This window comes from Solea senegalensis, linkage group LG7, assembly GCF_019176455.1.
Source record: "Solea senegalensis isolate Sse05_10M linkage group LG7, IFAPA_SoseM_1, whole genome shotgun sequence".
In the NCBI taxonomy this organism is placed as follows: Eukaryota; Metazoa; Chordata; class Actinopteri; order Pleuronectiformes; family Soleidae; genus Solea; species Solea senegalensis.
The window spans coordinates 7,105,341-7,122,960 of record NC_058027.1 but is presented as its reverse complement, the minus strand read 5'-3'; the positions used below and the strand labels follow the sequence as shown (position 1 = coordinate 7,122,960).

At 39.8% G+C, this 17,620-nt stretch overlaps 1 protein-coding gene and 1 long non-coding RNA gene across 2 annotated transcripts; one reads left to right on the top strand and one right to left on the bottom strand.

Annotated features, from left to right (window-relative positions):
* The first annotated feature begins 7,314 nt into the window (after positions 1–7,314).
* Positions 7,315–12,351, top strand: LOC122772847. Its single transcript, XM_044031161.1, has 6 exons — positions 7,315–8,495; positions 10,132–10,199; positions 10,468–10,551; positions 10,691–10,847; positions 11,461–11,568; positions 12,098–12,351. The coding sequence occupies exons 1-6, from the start codon at positions 7,596–7,598 to the stop codon at positions 12,164–12,166; spliced, it is 1,386 nt and encodes a 461-aa protein (XP_043887096.1). The 5' UTR covers positions 7,315–7,595; the 3' UTR covers positions 12,167–12,351.
* A 572-nt stretch (positions 12,352–12,923) lies between these two features.
* LOC122772853 lies at positions 12,924–13,792 on the bottom strand. The gene is made up of 2 exons (XR_006360827.1): positions 13,721–13,792; positions 12,924–13,519 (listed from the first exon to the last, which is right to left on the bottom strand). It is a non-coding gene; the product is annotated as an uncharacterized LOC122772853 (long non-coding RNA).
* Between the last annotated feature and the right edge of the window lie 3,828 nt (positions 13,793–17,620).

Below are 17,620 nucleotides of genomic sequence, written 5' to 3'. Positions count from 1 at the left end.
TCAAAAAACATTTTTAAACTGAACAGGAACGACAAAAGTTCCTAAAAGTTTTTAAAAATAGAATGGAAATGCAGATGTTTCAAAAGTAAAGAAGCACATTGCATTAATTTGAAGAAATTTGAAGGTTTTTCTGAGTAATTAATTGTTTGGTTTGTTTTTTGAATATTTCTTTCCTGTTTTTCTGAGTAGTTTTTTTTCTGTTTTTCTGAGTATTTTTTTCCTGTTTTTCGTGCTAATTCTTTTCCCCTCTTGTTTTTCTGAGTAATTTTTTCCTGAATTATCGAGAACTCTCACGAGAACCTCCAACCTGCAAGTGACTCCCATATTTTCAGCAGTCTCCTTGATCGTCTTTCTCGTCCATGTAGCCAGCCTGAATGCATTTCTTTCCAACTGATCATGGAGAAACATTGCTATGTCTAACAGATTTGAATGAGCATTCCTTCTGAACAACCGCAAAGTTCTCAGGTGCCTGCGTAAAGTCGACAAACTAATGGTAATACCATCTATGTGACTTAAGGACAGGACTATCTCCCAGTGTCTTAAACCCAGATCAAAGTAAAACTTGATTAAACTAAACAAGTCATCCATGTTCTAACGTTTTTTGCGTTAATTGTTTCAAATGCGCTCTAAACTAAAATTACTCCGAAAAACCAACCATGAAAGAAATTACTCAGAAAGACATACCAAAAAATAAATTACTCAGAAAAACAGACCAAAAAATAAATTACTCAGAAAGACAGATCAAAAAATAAATTACTCACAAAAACAGACCACAAAATAAATTACTCAGAAAAACAGACCGAAAAATGTATTACTCAGAAAAACAGAAATAATTACTCCAAAAAACAAACCAATCTTTTTTTTTCTTCAAATGAATGCAATGTGCTTCCGTACCTAAGCCTCAAAATGTCTGTCTGGGCTTATTTTTTGCTTATGCTTAAAAAGACCAGAAAATGTGCTTTTGCCCATTTTTCCACAATAACTTTAAATATCTGGCAGTTATTTACTGCATGTTAAACAGTATAAAACATATCTAAAGTAACATTCTCTTTGTCTCAATGTCCAAAAACAGGTCAAACAAGGCAATCAGAGATGGCAGACTGTTGGCCTACTATATGTAACAGACTGCGGTGCAACAGTAAAGGGTCTGATTCCAGATAAGAAGGCTGCATGTTCAAATCCTGTCAAGGTCAAAATTCTAAAAAAGTTATTCCAAATTCTAACCAGCCTCTGTTGCTCATATTGCAAGCAAGTGCAGAAACACACACAGAGCCACCAAAAACAATACTTCACTCCCACTCCGTGGGGTGATGTAAAAATGGAAACTATGTTTGTGAGGTGTGTACAGAAGAGGAGAGTATTAAGATTTAAGCTTTTATGCAAAGTAAAAATAGGAATGAGTTAGTGATAGCTTTTTACTTTTTTTAAAAAAATGCAATACATTCAACACTCAAAAACAAAACAGTAATATACAACCGTATCTTGACCATGTCTCTGAGCACTGATACCTTGGACTTGAACACTTCAGCTCAGTTGCATTAATGCCTCAATAGCTTAACTACTTGAAGAGTGCTACATCTTTTGAAATGTAAAATGTAAAGATGAAATCAAATTTGTAAAATGCACACCATGATATAGGGTATTGATCACTTGTAGGCCACACCCTTCCTCATTTCATAAATACACATCCCTTGATAATATTTTAAAAACAATTACCATTCAAGTTCATAAAGCTTGGAGTTGGAAAATATGCATAAAATGACAATAACCTAATATTCACTTGCCTAATAATTGTGCATGCAGTGCAGCTTGAGGGGTAACATAAGCCTTTATGAGAGCATGTTGTGAAAGTTCATTATGTCTACTGATTTAACTTAGCTTTTTGGTTGTTTTTTTAGACAACAGTAAGTTTTGTACTTGCTAACCAGTTTCGGTGTGTATCTTCCGCCTTCCTCAGTACTGTCACCTGATGGTAGGTAGTCACATGCCTTATTAGTTGTTGTTATGGAGGCAGTGGAAAAAAGGAAACATGCACACAGGACGATGTGTGCATGTCACACACCTGGAGCGCCATCCTGGGGGAGCAACCAGACAGCAGGAGGCGTGGTCAACCCTTCAAACAGCTGATAAGGCAGGTCACCACCTAACATCAGGTGACAGTTCTGAAGAAGGTGAAAGATACACACTGAAACTGGTTAACAAGGTAAAGGAGAAAAAACGACTAAAAATTACTAAAAAAAACAACCTTATGAGAGCATTTAAGTAGGTGGGAGCAAACCCATGGAGCACTTTGTAGGCTAAGAGTTCGCAGGTCGAAAATATAAGCAAATGATTCGGTTCGGGTTGGACCTCGGGCTTAATCTTTTCCGCTCAGTGAAAAAATAAAAAAAAATAAAAAAATTGATCAATTAATCTGCTGTTCACCGTAAAGAGGGGCAGACCTGACACCGTGGGTACGCCTTTAGCCTGGAGAAGGAGATGGAGTTGGTGAAAAGTAAAATGTATTCCCCGTCGCTACTACAGGAGTGGGAAAATCAGAGGTCTGGAAAGTGTTTGGAGTGGTGCTGGATTCTGATGGAAATTCTACAAGTTATGTGCAAAGCTTATGTGCAACAATATGTCAAGTCCCGCCTGTCAGCTGCGCAGCAACCGGTACCCAAGGGCCCAGGTGAAGCGAGCCAGGAGACGAGTGCTTCGTTGTCGGCAGCAGCACCGGCACCCGCCGCAAAGAAAACACAGCGCTTTGATGAATGGGATAATACTTGTATGAGAAAAAATCGTCGGGTCGCGGGTCGAGTTCGGGCAGATAATTCATGTTGATGTGTCGGGTTACATCGGGTCCGGGTTTTAAAAGCCATGGGCCGGGTCGGGTCGGGTTGTAATTTTCAGGCCCGTTGAGAACTCTAAGCTCAATGAACCGAGGGGGCGTTAGCAGGGCGTTGCAGTAGTCGAGGCGGGAGATGACCAAAGCCCATACTAGGGGCTGGGTAGCCTATTGGGTTAGGTATTGCCTGATTTTTCTTATATTTAATAATGCAAAGTGACATGACCAGGCGACAGAGACAACATAATCTGTAAAGGTCAACTGGTCATCAATCATGACACCCCTTTCTTGCTATCTTGGAAGGAGCCAGAGATAGGTTGAGGAGTTGATATTAATGCAGATGTTATGATGTATCGTTGACTTGTCTCGGAAGACCAGCAGTTCAATTTTGGAAAGGTTCAGCTGGAGGTGATGGGCTTTCGTCCATGCAGATATTTCAGAGAGACAATCTGGGATTTGTGCTGAGACCGTGTGGTCGTCAGGTTGGAATGACAGATACAGTTGGGTATCATCAGCATAGCAGTGATATGAGAAGCCATGTGAGCGGATGATCTGGCCTAGCGAGGTGGTGTACATGGCAAAGAGGAGATTCCCCAGCACTGAGCCTTGGGGCACCCCTGTGCAAGGCTGTGTGGTGCAGATGTGTGACCTAGCCAGGACACACTGAATGACCACCCAGTGAGGTAGGATTCGAACCAGGAGTGTGCTTTTCCTGTGATGCCCATGTTTGAGAATATGGACAATAGGATACGGTGATTAACTGTGTCAAATGCTGCTGATAAGTTGAGCAGGGACTCTGTTACCACTCTGGATTCTATTAAGGCTTCTGTCAAAGACAACAGAGCCATTTCAGTGGAGTGGCCACTTTTGAAGCCAGACTGGTTAGGAGGTTAGGGTTAGTCAAGGAGGTAATTTCGGGAGAGGAATTCAGTGACCTGCTTAAACACCGCCCTTTCAATGGTCTTAGAGAGGAATGGGAGGAGACAAGACTGGCCAATATTTCTGCACCCGAGTGGGAGCAAGGGAAGGTTTTTTTTGAGCAGTGGTGTAACCTGAGCCTATTTGAATGTAGTAGGAAATGTACCAGATGTCAGTGAAGCATTGATCACATGTGTGATTGCTGCTGTGACAGTAGGAGCTACAGTGCCCTCCTATAGTATTGGAACAGTGAGGCCAGTTCCTTTATTTTTGACTGAAAACATTTGGGTTTGACATCAAAAGATGAACATGAGACAAACAATGAACATTTCAGGTTTTACTGCCAGGTATTTACATCTGGAACTGATACACAATTTTGGAGATAGTATTATTTGTAACGGAACGCAACATTTTTCATGTGAGCAGAAGTGTTGGAACAGATAGACTTAAAATAACTGCATCAAGCCTGTGACCATTATTCCCTTATGCCAATCCCCACCCCCATCCCCATGTCACTCACATTTGATGTTCAAAGAATAGGCTCTTGCCTGCTTTTGATAAATGCATGGGTTGTCATGGCAACTGTGGGAGGGAATGTCATCTGCCACTGATCTTTGCTCATCATTTATTACCACTGGCAATATGTGGTTTTCTTAGCCGTGGTTACATGAAATCACTTTTTCATGTCAGATACAGATATCACAAACCCAACACTGAGTATCGTATTGGTTCATCCTTACTCAAAATGCTTAGAGAAGTATCCCATTTCCCAGTTAATCTGCAAACTCTAATGCATGATTTGTGGGGGTTGACTTAAACTTGCACGAACATGATGCTAAGTCTACAGCCAAAAGGAAAGACATTGGGCTTGTAACCAGAGGGTCACCTGGTAAAATCCAGAGGCAGTCAGGGGCCTGGGTGCCCATGAGCAAGGCATCCAATCCCTATTGCTCCATGTGCACAGATAAATGCTGCCCACTGCTCCTGCGCCCGGCGTAACTAAAAATAAATCAATTGTTGCAGCACAACACTATGCCCATATGTAATGCTGTGGATCCAGAAAATAAAGGCACATTGACCACCAGTGTGTTAACAGTGTAAGGGAGAGGGACACTGACTCCTGGTGGACAGTTCTGTGTGTGTTTGTCTCCAGGATCAGTCCCTTTTGACACATTAAACTTGAGCAGAACCTCACTCCAATAAAAAGGCTGCATCATTTTAAGCAAGGGACAGAGATGTTGTTATTCAGCTTGATTCCAACAGAGGGCACTGTCAACATTGACTGGAAGTTGACTTTTGCTCAGTTTAAATGACAGGCCAACATTATTATTAGTATTAGTACATAGATGATTTACCAAGTAAGTCAGATATCATTTGTGTGCAGAAAACATGGTTAAGACCTAATCTTGTTTTTAAAATAGTTAAGGTGTAAGATGTGATAGGGAGACAGAGTAGGGGGAGGATCTGCAACATTTATTAGATAAGGGGATGTGAAGGGGATTTAATAACTTAATTAACTTAATAATGCAAATTGAAGGTAACCTTGATAACTGGAAGTTAAGCAGGCATTTGTGAGTGGGATGTATTAGAAGAGTCATCAGTAGGAACAGATCATTGTCCAATATTGTGTAATGTATCATTGCAAAGGAACAAGAATCAAGGAAAAATAATTGGGAAGTGGGTATCTCATAGTGCTAAATGGAAAATATTTAAATACGCAGACAAAGTTATAATAAATGAAGGCATTGAGAAGATAAAAAGATCAGGGCAACATTACTAGAGGCTGCAAACCAGTCAATATCCAAAACTAAAGGAAGAATGATGAAAAGATGTTCCCTGGTGAACAGATGAGAGAAAGAAAGTATAAAGCTCTTAGGATATTGACAAGAACTTATATTTTCAGAATTTAATTATATATAATCAAGCTTGAGCAGAGGTTGGGAAGTGTACTGTATGTAAAGCAAAAAGACAAATGTGTAGATCAGCCCCTAAAGGAGATGTGTGTAGTATGATAAGGAGTATAAGGGGAAGAAAAGTATCCAGTATTGAAGATGGGTGAGGATACAGTATAGAATGGATGCTACTTTTACTTTACTAATGATAAAGATTAAATTTGTTCTATAATGTTAACACATTAAGGTGGTTAAGAAGAGGAAGAAATTGAAAGAAACTTTCAAAGAAGCTGCTAAGTATAGGGAAACTACCATGAATTGGAAAGAGGCTGTGATTATTCCTACCAAAAAGGGAAAGATCCATCAAAAACAAATAACCATGGATCAATAGCATTGACATCTCAGCTGGTTAATTAAAAATACTCCTGCTACACCAATAGTTCCAAATAAGATGTCAGTTTGAATAGTTTCAAGTGGGACTGACAGCAAGTTTTATATTACTTCATAATATGCGCTAATTACTACACTGACCTTACCCCACTTACTGTGACAAGTATTAGGGCCACATTGAGAGAGAAAAAATTTCACAGACTTCGAGAATAAAGTTGTAAATTTACGAAAAAAAAGTCGTAATATTCTAACCTGTTGTTTTAGAAGATGAGAGTTGTTAAAATGAGGGCCATGGAGCATTTCATGGAATTGTACTTTAGAATAGGTTTCACAAACAAGGAGATACTTATCTTTAGGCACATCAGCATCACATCATTGTCATAAGTATCAGGACTTAAATAAATATAAATATATGCAAGAAAATGCATCTTTTCCAAAGAAAGAACCAGGCATACTGCTGCTTGTGGAGGGGGAAATAGCTGGAACAGGCCATTCAGAGGGGTTTTGTGGTTTCTCAAGAAACAATCCGAGATAATTAAGACTAAAGACTAAACAATCGTGCCAATAGAAAGAGGAAATGTGAGGCAATGTGCCATGCACCTGATGCTGAGTCAGCCTGTCAAGCAACCCGTAGAGACTCACTTGTCCATGGTAGGAACTGGCCATTTCTGTTTCGGAAAATATTTAGGGTTCTGCCAGAAAGTTGCTAGTTGCTCTTTTTTGGAGTCATTGTTTGGTCTGTTTGATTTATGATAACTTTATTATTACGTTATTGTTTTATATTTGATTATTTTATTTTCCTTAATTTATCCTGTCTTGGTTCATTCTATCTCCGTTTCTGTGGTTGTATACATTGTACCGTGTACGCCGGTACAACGTCTTTTTGGTGTAACAGCGTTACAGTGCTAAATGTTTTCAGAACAACATAGAAAAAGATTGTTTTACGTTTCCACGTAGATAGAGCCAGAGTAGGACAACCAATATGCTACTTTAGGGAAATGATGATGTCATCATCCCACTTCTCTGTTGTGTTTGCATTCATTGTTGGCTGTTGCTTTGTTGTCATTGTTGTCCTCCTCTTGTGTTTGGAGATTGTTTGGTCTGGTACTATATACCTTCTTTTTTAAGTTCACAGCACACATGCCTTATGCACAAGCTCAATGTCTTCTCCAGTTTTGGTATATTTCTGAAGCAGTGCTGCATAGAAGCCTGGCATTTCAGACCCCTTCACGCACACACACACACACACGCAAGTATACGCCTGCCTAGGACCGGCCCTGTGTGGGGGTGGCTTGACTGTGTTTTTTGAAGTGGAGGTTGGGTTGACTGCAGTCATTCTTTGATCTTTCAGCCTTTGAGGTTGATCAACGTTAAGAAGACCTTTGAAGCTTGATCTGTCCCAGATGAATCTTTCATATTTGATCACTTCAAGTGCAACAGCATAAAGAAGAGCTTTGAAGCTTAAGAAAAGAAAGAAGAGAAAAGGGGGAAGTTACGTTGCGGTCCCCGGATATAGAGGCATTCTGGCAGGAGCAGTCGGTGTGTAAACAACCTATACTCTGTACTATTAAATGAACAACAAAATGGACTGTGTGCGTCAACCCGAAGAGCTGAAATTAACGGGGAATATTGAGGAAAACTGGAAAGCTTTCAAACAACGGTTTGAACTGTATATGCTAGCTATCGGGCTGGAAGGCGATGAACGGCGGAAGATAGCATTGCTGCTAACAATAGCAGGCCGCGGCGCCTTGGATGTATACAACACATTTGATTTCACAGAAGAAGAAAGGGATAAGTATGACGCGGTTATAGCAAAGTTTGAGCAGTACTGCGCACCGAAGAAGAACGAGACATTTGAGAGGTTCGTCTTCAGGAACCGTATGCAGGATGAGGCTGAATCCATTGAACAGTATGTCTCCGATTTGAGACTGAAAAGCCTGTCGTGTAACTTCGGGACACAGTGTGAATCAATGATAAGGGACCAACTTGTGAATGGAGTGCTCGACAATAATCTGAGGATGCATTTATTGAAAGAACCAGACCTTACTCTGGACAAGGCGATCAAAATTTGCCAAGCGTTGGAAAACGCAAAGTTGCAAATTAGGACATTTTTAAATAAGAACACAGCGAAAGTGGACACCAGGAGGGAGAAACCTAAGATAAATGAGCAATATGGGACACACGACAACAAGGAGTATGGGAGGTATTGCTATCAGCAAACACCAAAGCAGTGCTCATCGTTCGGAGGAGACTCTAGATACAGCTGGGGAGAGAGAGACTCTACTAAACGCTGCTTCGTCAAAGAAGAAGTGCAGCTTGTAGAAGAGCTGAGTGACAACGAGGATGAAAAGGATTCGGTCTACGTGATTACAATAAAAGATGAACCCAGCACATCAGAGGATGAGTGGGCAGCTCCCATGAATGTAAATGGAACAGATATTCCACCGAATCTGAAACTCTCAGGAGCGCAGGTAAACCTCCACTGTGTTGTATTTCTGTGTACTGTGTTATTTCTTTACAAAGCCTTTTTTTTTCTTTAAATAAAAACGTTGTATGGATGTAGTAGCTCTAATCTGTTCAGCTCACACTGTAGTTGTAGGCCCCCTGTCTGCCTTTCATCTTCAAATGCATTGCCATGACAAGCCTCTTTGATCTTTGCTCCTCTATATCTCCATATAGGTGGTTTTCTTAATTGTGGTTTAAATGGATTCTAGAAAATAGATGGTTACTCGAAATGCTTTGTAAAGTCACACATTTCCCAGTCAAACTGCAAGTATGGATGTATGATTAGTGGGGAGTTTCTCATAAGTGTGGGGACATTATTGATTTAATAGATGCTCCTTTGATCTTCAAAGCAGGAACTAATAAGCACCATTGCCAAATTTGGGTGAATGTATCCCTTTAAGATGGAACAAATCTTTAAGATGGAACAAAACATGAATCTTTTTGCCGTTTTGAAAACGTTTTCTGTGAACCCACTGCTGCTACAGAAATACTAAACTTAAAGCTGTGTTGAGCTTGTGCATTCAACGTGCGCTGTGTAGAAACCTTTTTTAAACGAATGGTAAATGGTTTGTATTTATATAACCATTTAGCACTTTCCTAGTCTTGATGACAACTCGAAGCTGCTGTGCACTAGTTTACTACAGCCATGCACTGACTGATCAGAGTTCCATCACAGGAAGAGGCACAAGAATCAAACCAAACAACACTGAACTGTAAAAATAGTTAAAAAACACTTAACAATCCTCAAAACGTGGGTTAATCTCCAAAATTTAGCAAGGAAATGTCTTAAATCTCATTTAACAGAGGAGTCTGGTTTATTTAGCAATAGCACTGCTGAAAGCAAATTTTTTTTAATCGTTTTTTTCTTCCTTTTGTGCAGCCCTAATTAGAAACTAAGAAGAAGAGAATCATAGAGAGTTGTAGCTCTGTGTTGCTCTGAAGGTCCAGCAATCTGTTGTTAAGGCCTCTAAATCTGCACTGCTTAAGCCTTTGTAGTAAGATGCAATTTGGCATTTCATAGTGTGGGTTCCACTACGCTTGAGTAAGTGCGCTCCAAATGTTTTCAGAGTTACTTCCTATTGGTGCATGCGGAGATGTCCTGTGCTTTTCCACACACGCATAACATAGCTCACACACAAGGGCTGCACGATATTGGAAAAAACTGACATTGCAGGTTTTTTTTGTAATGCATTATGTGAAAAAATACAAGAATTCCCACCAGATGACTTGAATAGCTCTATTCGGAAAGAATTAGGTTGATTCACCAAGGCTGATCTAACATGTCATACCCTAAAATAAAGGGGCTCGTCTGTGAACGTACAAGATTGCTGGTGGAAAAAAAGTGTTGAATCGTAAAACGTAAAATAAACAGATACTTACTTATCAGCATACTTATCAGCAACGAAAGATAGGACGGACTAGAACATGATAAAATAATTAATGTAGGAAAATACAAATTTAATATTGTACAGCCTTGACTATTGGGACACAGCGATTCTGACCATGTGTAAGCAAGAGACAAAGGAAACGCTTGACACCTGATGGACCGTTTGACCCAGATGATGCATTTTGTCTAACAACCAATTGCTTTGTTTGTGTTAGTGTGTCCAGGATCTGTCGAGTTTGACACCTCAAAGCCTGAAGCAGAACCTGACTCCTCTTAGAATAGCGTAAGTAACACACACAGATTTGTAAGCACACAATTATAAGTCAATATTTGTATCTTCAATCAAACATACCCCTTGTCCGATTTCTTCTAATAACTTCGGCAACCTGTACACTGAGAGGTGCAATTCTGCCCTCCACAAGAAAAAAAGTTTTGTCTGCAGTTCAGTTCTTCAACACAGTCCTAAGTCCCTCAACACACCTCTTTTTCTATAATTCTTTCTATAATTTCCAGCAGGCTCTTTATCACAGTTCTTCTCTTCATCATTGCAGGAATGGAGAGGTGGTGTATGGGATGTTAGCGGGTACATCAAAGCCTCCTGTAGAATTTGCTCCTCCACAGAACTTCTCATCACAGTAAGTCTGTCGTCACTAACTGATGGACTCGTCACCATACAGTATCAAATTGCTCTCACCTCGTATTTCATTTCTTGCACTAATCATTTCTTAATCGACTTAATTGACTGATTGTTTTTGTTTTTCTGTTTTCACATAGAAAAAAAAAACGTAATTGCCAAAACAATGACCAACAGCCCTACGTGAAGAAGCCTCCCAACGCTTTCATTTTGTATATGCAGGAGCAGAGGCCATATGTTCTGGCTGAACAGCCCTGTAACGATAATGCAAGGGTAAACACAATCCTTGGCCAGAAGGTGAGTGTCATTTCTGAGTGTTTAAGACACACTGGGATACAAATAAGGCTGGGCAGCATGGCTTATAAATAAAACCTCAATATTGTTTAGGTTATATTTTGATATACGAAATATAAAGCTGCACACAGGTTGTTTCTCTGGGCATATGAAAAGTTTTCTTTTAAATGCACTCAAATAAAATATTTACGTAGTTTATGAAAACTTAAAATGAAATGGATGACTGTTAAATATTTTTTAATATATTTAATATATGTAATGTTTAATTTATAAAAGTGTACTTCACTAATTGACTAATAATTCTGATGATTATCAGTGCAGAAAAGTCATTGCAGATGCCTTATCATGATATGACAATATCCAAAATAACACGTCTCAATAAAGTGCCCAGCCCCAGACAAAAACTCCATCACTGTTTGGCAAAATATACATGTTATTCACTGGGCCAACGGAGACAACACTTGTCAAAAATGTTCCTTTGATAATAAATCACAGTATCCATCATTCTTGTCTTGAGAATTTTATTTTTTGAGTGTAAATATGCTTTTTGGCTCTGTTTGTTTGAGCACTAGTCACTTTTTTGTGTGACGTACACTGACTTGCTTTGTGTCCACAGTGGCGGGCATTGTCAAGAAGAGAACAGTCTAAATACTACGAGGAAGCTGATAAGCTGAGGAAGCTCCACGCCGAGAAATACCCGTGGTGGTCAGCCAGAGAAAATTACGTAAGTTACTCTATGCTCACACATTTACATCACTGCAGCATTTGATGAAACACAGCCACCGGTAAAAACCTTTCAGACCACACCAGATGTAAAGTCTATGCACAACTCGCCACGGCACAGTTATTTTGTGTGGGTTTCCATTAGTACCTGCTCTGGCGAGGTTCCAAGCGAGCTGAGCTGATACTATGCGTGACGTCATCAGACTGCCGGCTACTGATCAGAGGGACGAGCAAGACGTCCAACACAAGAATCAAGCTGAACTGTAGATCAGTTAAAAAGACTTAACAATCCTAAAAACTTGGGTTAATCTCCAACAATTACCAAGGAAATGTAAAAAATCTCATAATTTAACAACGAAGTCAGTGATCATGACCAGCGAACCACATCACAAACCCTGCTTCTGTATTTGCCCCCCCTGCCTGTATTTCAGTTCAGTGACCGAAGTACGATTCTAATGATTCAGTACACTGAAAACAACTGCTGTCCATGTAGTGGAAACGCAGCATAATGTTTCTGTTTTTCTCTTCAGGGCAAAATGAAACGGATCAGGAGGAAGTATCCAATCACATCTGAGGAAGAATATGATCAAACAGTTTGAAAAGCTGGATTGTTTTTTTCCTGAAAAATTTGTACATTTATTTTGTGAAAGAAGAAAATAAACTACTGGTGTAGTTTGTAAAAATCCATTGTGATATCTTCCATTTTGTCCAAACTTCATTCGTTGTAAATAAGAGTAAATGAAAATACAATAAATCGTAATTTTTGCGAAGCTGGAACCATGAAGTGCTTGGGATATGGCTACTACTTCTACTTTTATGTACATTACATTTTTTGTTTTTTAACAATGTTGTCACGTGTATATGAGCAGAGAAACTAATGGATTATTGACCCGTGGTCCACAGACTGTAAGGAGGTGACTGCAGAGAGATGGCACAGAGACGTAATCAGAATATTTAGTGGCACAAATAAAAGTTTGCAATAAACAAATACAAATATGGCAAAGTGGAAAAACAAACATCTGCAGGTAATTGGCTATACAGTACACTAGATACACACCAGGGGGGTATTCCATCGAAGTCAGGCTAGAAGTAGCACAATCTCCCAATCCCCAAGTTGTTCCACTAACACCACTCCTCTTTATCTAATCAAGACTAATTCAGATTATGCGCATGCACTCTGGATATTTAAGAAGCCCTAATGAATGGATGAACGAAAAAGTAGTAGTAGTGAGTGCCCTTTTTTCATCAGTGTAGCAAATGCTTCGAATAAAGTTGTATGAATAATACAAACATTAGAGAAAAGGGCAATATATCACATTATACAATATCAAGTTAGGGAGATGACATGGCAGAAAATTGACAGTTGTGTTTCATGTTTTATTTGTATTTCACGTCATGATATAACTGTGGTCACTGTCAACCCATTGTCCAAAATGACTGAAACTTTTGAAGTGATGATTTTGTCGTATTACTTATCTCTCAAAATCTTACAAAACCCCTTTTGATAAGAGAACTTTTTGTTATGTATACTGACATTGACGTAACATGGTTTGATTCACTTTTTTCAAACCACACTGAAAAACAAATAGTACAATAGTACAAAATAAAATTTGTAAACACACAAGGACTGGTTTTGAATTCATATGAACATTTGTTGATTATTATAATGACAAATTAAGTCTTAGTTTCACCACTGACTAAGGATAGATCTAGTCTATATAGCATTTATTGTTCTAAGCTGACAGGTTCTAAATATAGTATAAAAACATGGGGTCACACAGCAGGGTACTAGCGAGCACTGTTGCCTCAACAATAAGACCTGGGTTTGCTTCCTGCATTGGGTTTTCTCCTGTGGATGTGGGTTTTCTCCAGGAACATGGTTGGACACTCTTGGCCATAGGTGTGACTGTTGTTGGCCCTGTGATGGACTGGCGGCCTAGCCAGGGTGTAGCCTATGAGTTGGATTTGTGTCAATATTATCAACACTATAAACAACACTTTATAAGAAGTAACATTTAAACACTATATGAATTGAGCTAACAAAACATGAACCACAGAATCAAAATACACAAACTCTAATCTTGAGACAAATTTTTAGATAATTACACTTATTATTACTATTAATACATTTACAATTAATATAAGTACTTTACCCAAATTGGGCCACACGGTAGGAGTAGTGGTTAGCACTCTCGCCTTGCAGCGAGAAGACCCGGGTTCGAGCCCCGATTGGAACAAGGCCCTTTCTGCATGGAGTTTGCATGTTCTCCTCGTGTGTGCGTGGGTTCTCTCTGGGTTATCCAACTTCCTCCCACAGTCCAAAAACATGCAATGTGGGGATTAGGTGAATTGGACACTCTAAATTGACCATAGGAGTGAGTGTGAGAGTGAATGGTTGTTTGTCTCTAGCTGTGTGTGGCCCTGCGATGGACTGGCGAACTGTCCAGGGTGTACCCCGCCTATCGCCCGATGTAGCTGAGATTGGCACAGCACCCCCTGCGACCCTCTGGTGGAGGATAAAGCGGTTAGATGATGACTGACTTTACCCAAATTTAGAAATTCATTTGATTCATATACCTGTCTCTGAAATCTTGCATTGATCTTTGGCTTGTCTCTGACTCTGGCAGCTTCCTTGTGTTCAAGCAGCATCTCTCCTGCCCCCCTGCCCCTCACAGATCATGCTGGAATTTACTGATGCCTCATTTCTCAAAAATGATACAGTAAAAATGTTTGATAATAAGTGAAGGAGTAGTCAGCATGCCCCTGAAGTCAACCGTACCAACCACTGTCAGAACTTATGGGCCAAAGTGATTTTGTTGTACAGTAAAAATGGAGTTTTATGCCTTTTTCTGAGTAAAAAAAAGACGACTTTGAGGATTAATTTCTCAAAAATGATACAGTAAAAATGTTTGATAATGACTGAGGTAGTAATCAGCATGCTCCTGAGGTCAACTGTACCAACCATTGTCAGAACTTATGGGCCAAAGTGATTTTATTGTACAGTAAAATTGAGTTTTATACCTTTTTCTGAGTAAAAAAGAGACGACTGAGGATTAATTTCTCAAAAAATATACAGTAAAAATGTTTGATAATAAGTGAGGGAGTTGTCAGCATGCTCCTGAGGTCAACTGTACCAATCATTGTCAGAACTTATGGGCCAAAGTGATTTTATTGTACAGTAAAATTGAGTTTTATACCTTTTCTGAGTAAAAAGAGACGACTCTGATGCTTAATTTCTCAAAAATTATACAGTAAAAATGTTTGATAATGAGTGAGGGAGTAGTCAGCATGCTCCTGAGGTCAACTGTACCAACCATTGTCAGAACTTATGGGCCAAAGTGATTTTATTGTACAGTAAAAATTGAGTTTTCTGCCTTATTCTGAAAATAAAAGAGACGACTCTGATGCTTAATTTCTCAAAAGTAAAATACAGCAAATTGTCAGAACTTATGGGCCAAAGTGTTGTTATTGTACAGTTAAAATCTAAATAAATTAGGGAAAATATTTAGTTCAATAGCATGTGGACAATGTGACCCAATGTCTTAAAATCAGCATGATTGATTGCACTTGTATTAGTAACGAATGACGGCTCACTTGACCTCAGGCGAGCCGGGCTTAGCCGGCTTTTAGTAGGTGCGGGGGGGACAGGAGTTGCAGCGAGAGCGGCAAGAAGAATGGAGATGGAGTCGCTATCTACGTAAACAACAGTGCAACCCTGGACACATCATGGTGAAAGAGCGTGTGTGCACCCCGGACATCAAACTGTTAGCAATAAGTCTCCGTCCATATTACCTGCCCAGAGAGTTTCCCAGGCCATTAACATTGTTGTTTACGTTCCCCCATCCGCAGTCGTGTCGCAAGCTGCTGGCGTCATCAGCGCCGCGACTGTTAGACTGCTTTTATTTATTTTTTTGTTTAACGGCGGTTGGCACCCAGCTATAGGTGCAATACCGCCCCCTTCTGCTCTGGAGTGTGAACCAGAAAAAAGGCCACCCTCACATCATACATTTCGCACACACATATATTTTCCCCACATCTATCCTACTTTATATCCTATAAAAATGCCCCATGTACCTTAAGAACTTCACTACTATCCTGACTTGTGCTTTCTCACTCATTTCCATTACTATTTTTACTCCTCCTTTCCTAAATGCCCTCTTTGCTAATTCCTCTGCCCTCTCTTTCCCCCTCACCCCTACACGCACTGGTACCCACATAAATCTAAACTGACCTCCTCTTTTCATTATTCTAGTAACTGACTGAATAATTTCATATAACATGTCCTGGTGGCTGTCAGAATGAAATGCTTTCACGCTCAACAGAACTGATGAAGAATCTGAGCAAATCTCTCCCATCTCTACCTGTAACGCGTTGTCTTAACAGCCTCACTGCAGACTCTCAGTGCTTGAGCCTGGATCACATCCAGCTTCTTAAGCCTAGACATAGCAGCTCATCCATAGGCAATACTGCCATAATCAAACACTGATCTAATTAAGGCCACATACACTCTTCTCAGTGCCGAGCAACTAGCTCCCCAATTCCTTCCTGTCAGACATCTCAATACATTTATAATTTTTCCACCCATGTTAACTGTGAATCAAACACTACACCCAAAAATGTTAATGTTCCAACTCTTTCCAATTCATTACCTTACATTTTCAGTTTCATTCCTTCCTCTATTTGTTTCCTACTAAAATAAAATGCCTGGGTTTTTTCCACAGAGAATCAGCACCCCCAATCATAACCCCACTCCACCAGCTTATCAATAGCCCCTTGTGCTTTGCCAAAAACATATGCCACATTCCTTCCTCTTTTCCACAAGGCCCCATCATCCGCAAAGAGTGACCTGCCTGTCTCCTCTGGTACTTTTAAAAACACATCATTGATCATTACCGTAAAGAGTAACGGGCTAATTACACTCCCTTGAGTAGTCCCGTTGTCCACTGCATATTACTGTACTGTATTTTCGTTCCCAGCAGAAAGTTCTTAATCCAATTATACACCATTCCTCTTATACCCATCTTGCACAGCTTTATTAGCAATCCTTCATGTCATATGCTTTTTCAATATCAAAAAACACTGCAACTACTGATTCTTTATTTGCCTGTGCCTGTCTTATCTCAGTCTCTAGTCTTATCACTGCATCCATTGTATTTCTTCCCTTTCTAAAACCACTTTGATAATTTGCCAGCATCTCTCACTTTTCAAGATCATATATTAATGTTTCTCTTATCATCCTTTCCATTATTTTGCACAGTTTTGATGTTAAAGCTGTTGGCCTATAGCTAGTGGGTTGTGAAGGATCCTTACTGGGTTTTCTTATGAGGACCACTACTGCTTCTTTCCAGGCACTTGGTAACCTTCCCTCTTTCCATTATACAATTGCAGCAACTTTAACAATGCTCTCTCCCCTAGTTGTTTTAGCATTATTTAGCATATCTTATTTTTCCCAGGAGAGGTTGGTTTTGATTTATTTATAGCCCTCATCATTTCTGCCATAGTTAATGGTTCATCAATTGCTTCCCCTGTTTCTTCCCTCCTGTCTAGCACACCTGGATACTGACTCATTGTTTTCTCCCTCCTCCCCTCTTCTGATAGATTTTCCACACTATGATGTATTCTTGCAAATGACTTTGTCATCATTTCCGCCTTATCCCTGTTGGAAACTGCAGTCTCCTCCCCACAAGTCATGACTCCCATACCTTTCTATCATCCCCGCATCATTCCCCCAAACCTCTCCCACAGGTGCCGTTCTTCCCATTTTGCCACAAAACTCTCTCCAGCTTGCCCTCTTGGCCTGGTGTATTGTTCTTTTCACTACTGTCTGTGCTCTCTTATACTGGTTTAGCTGCTTTATGCTACGGGCTCTTTTAAGTTGTCTAAATGCTCTGTTTCTATTTTTTACAGCCCAGCACCCTATATGGAATACCTTGTTTAATGAATGTAGCATACCCACCTCCCCCACCACAATTTCTGTCTCTCCTTACCACTGTAAACCCATGTACCACAAAGTCTAAACTTGGTTTTAACCATGTTTCTTGAATACTGGTCTT

Excerpts from the sequence above, each read along its gene's own strand:
- LOC122772847 (XM_044031161.1), top strand. The coding sequence starts at position 7,596 with ATGAACAACAAAATGGACTGTGTGCGTCAACCCGAAGAGCTGAAATTA. Across the intron at positions 10,552-10,690 it reads CCACAGAACTTCTCATCACA|AAAAAAAAAACGTAATTGCC; the intron begins GTAAGTCTGTCG and ends GTTTTCACATAG. Across the intron at positions 10,848-11,460 it reads ACACAATCCTTGGCCAGAAG|TGGCGGGCATTGTCAAGAAG; the intron begins GTGAGTGTCATT and ends TTGTGTCCACAG.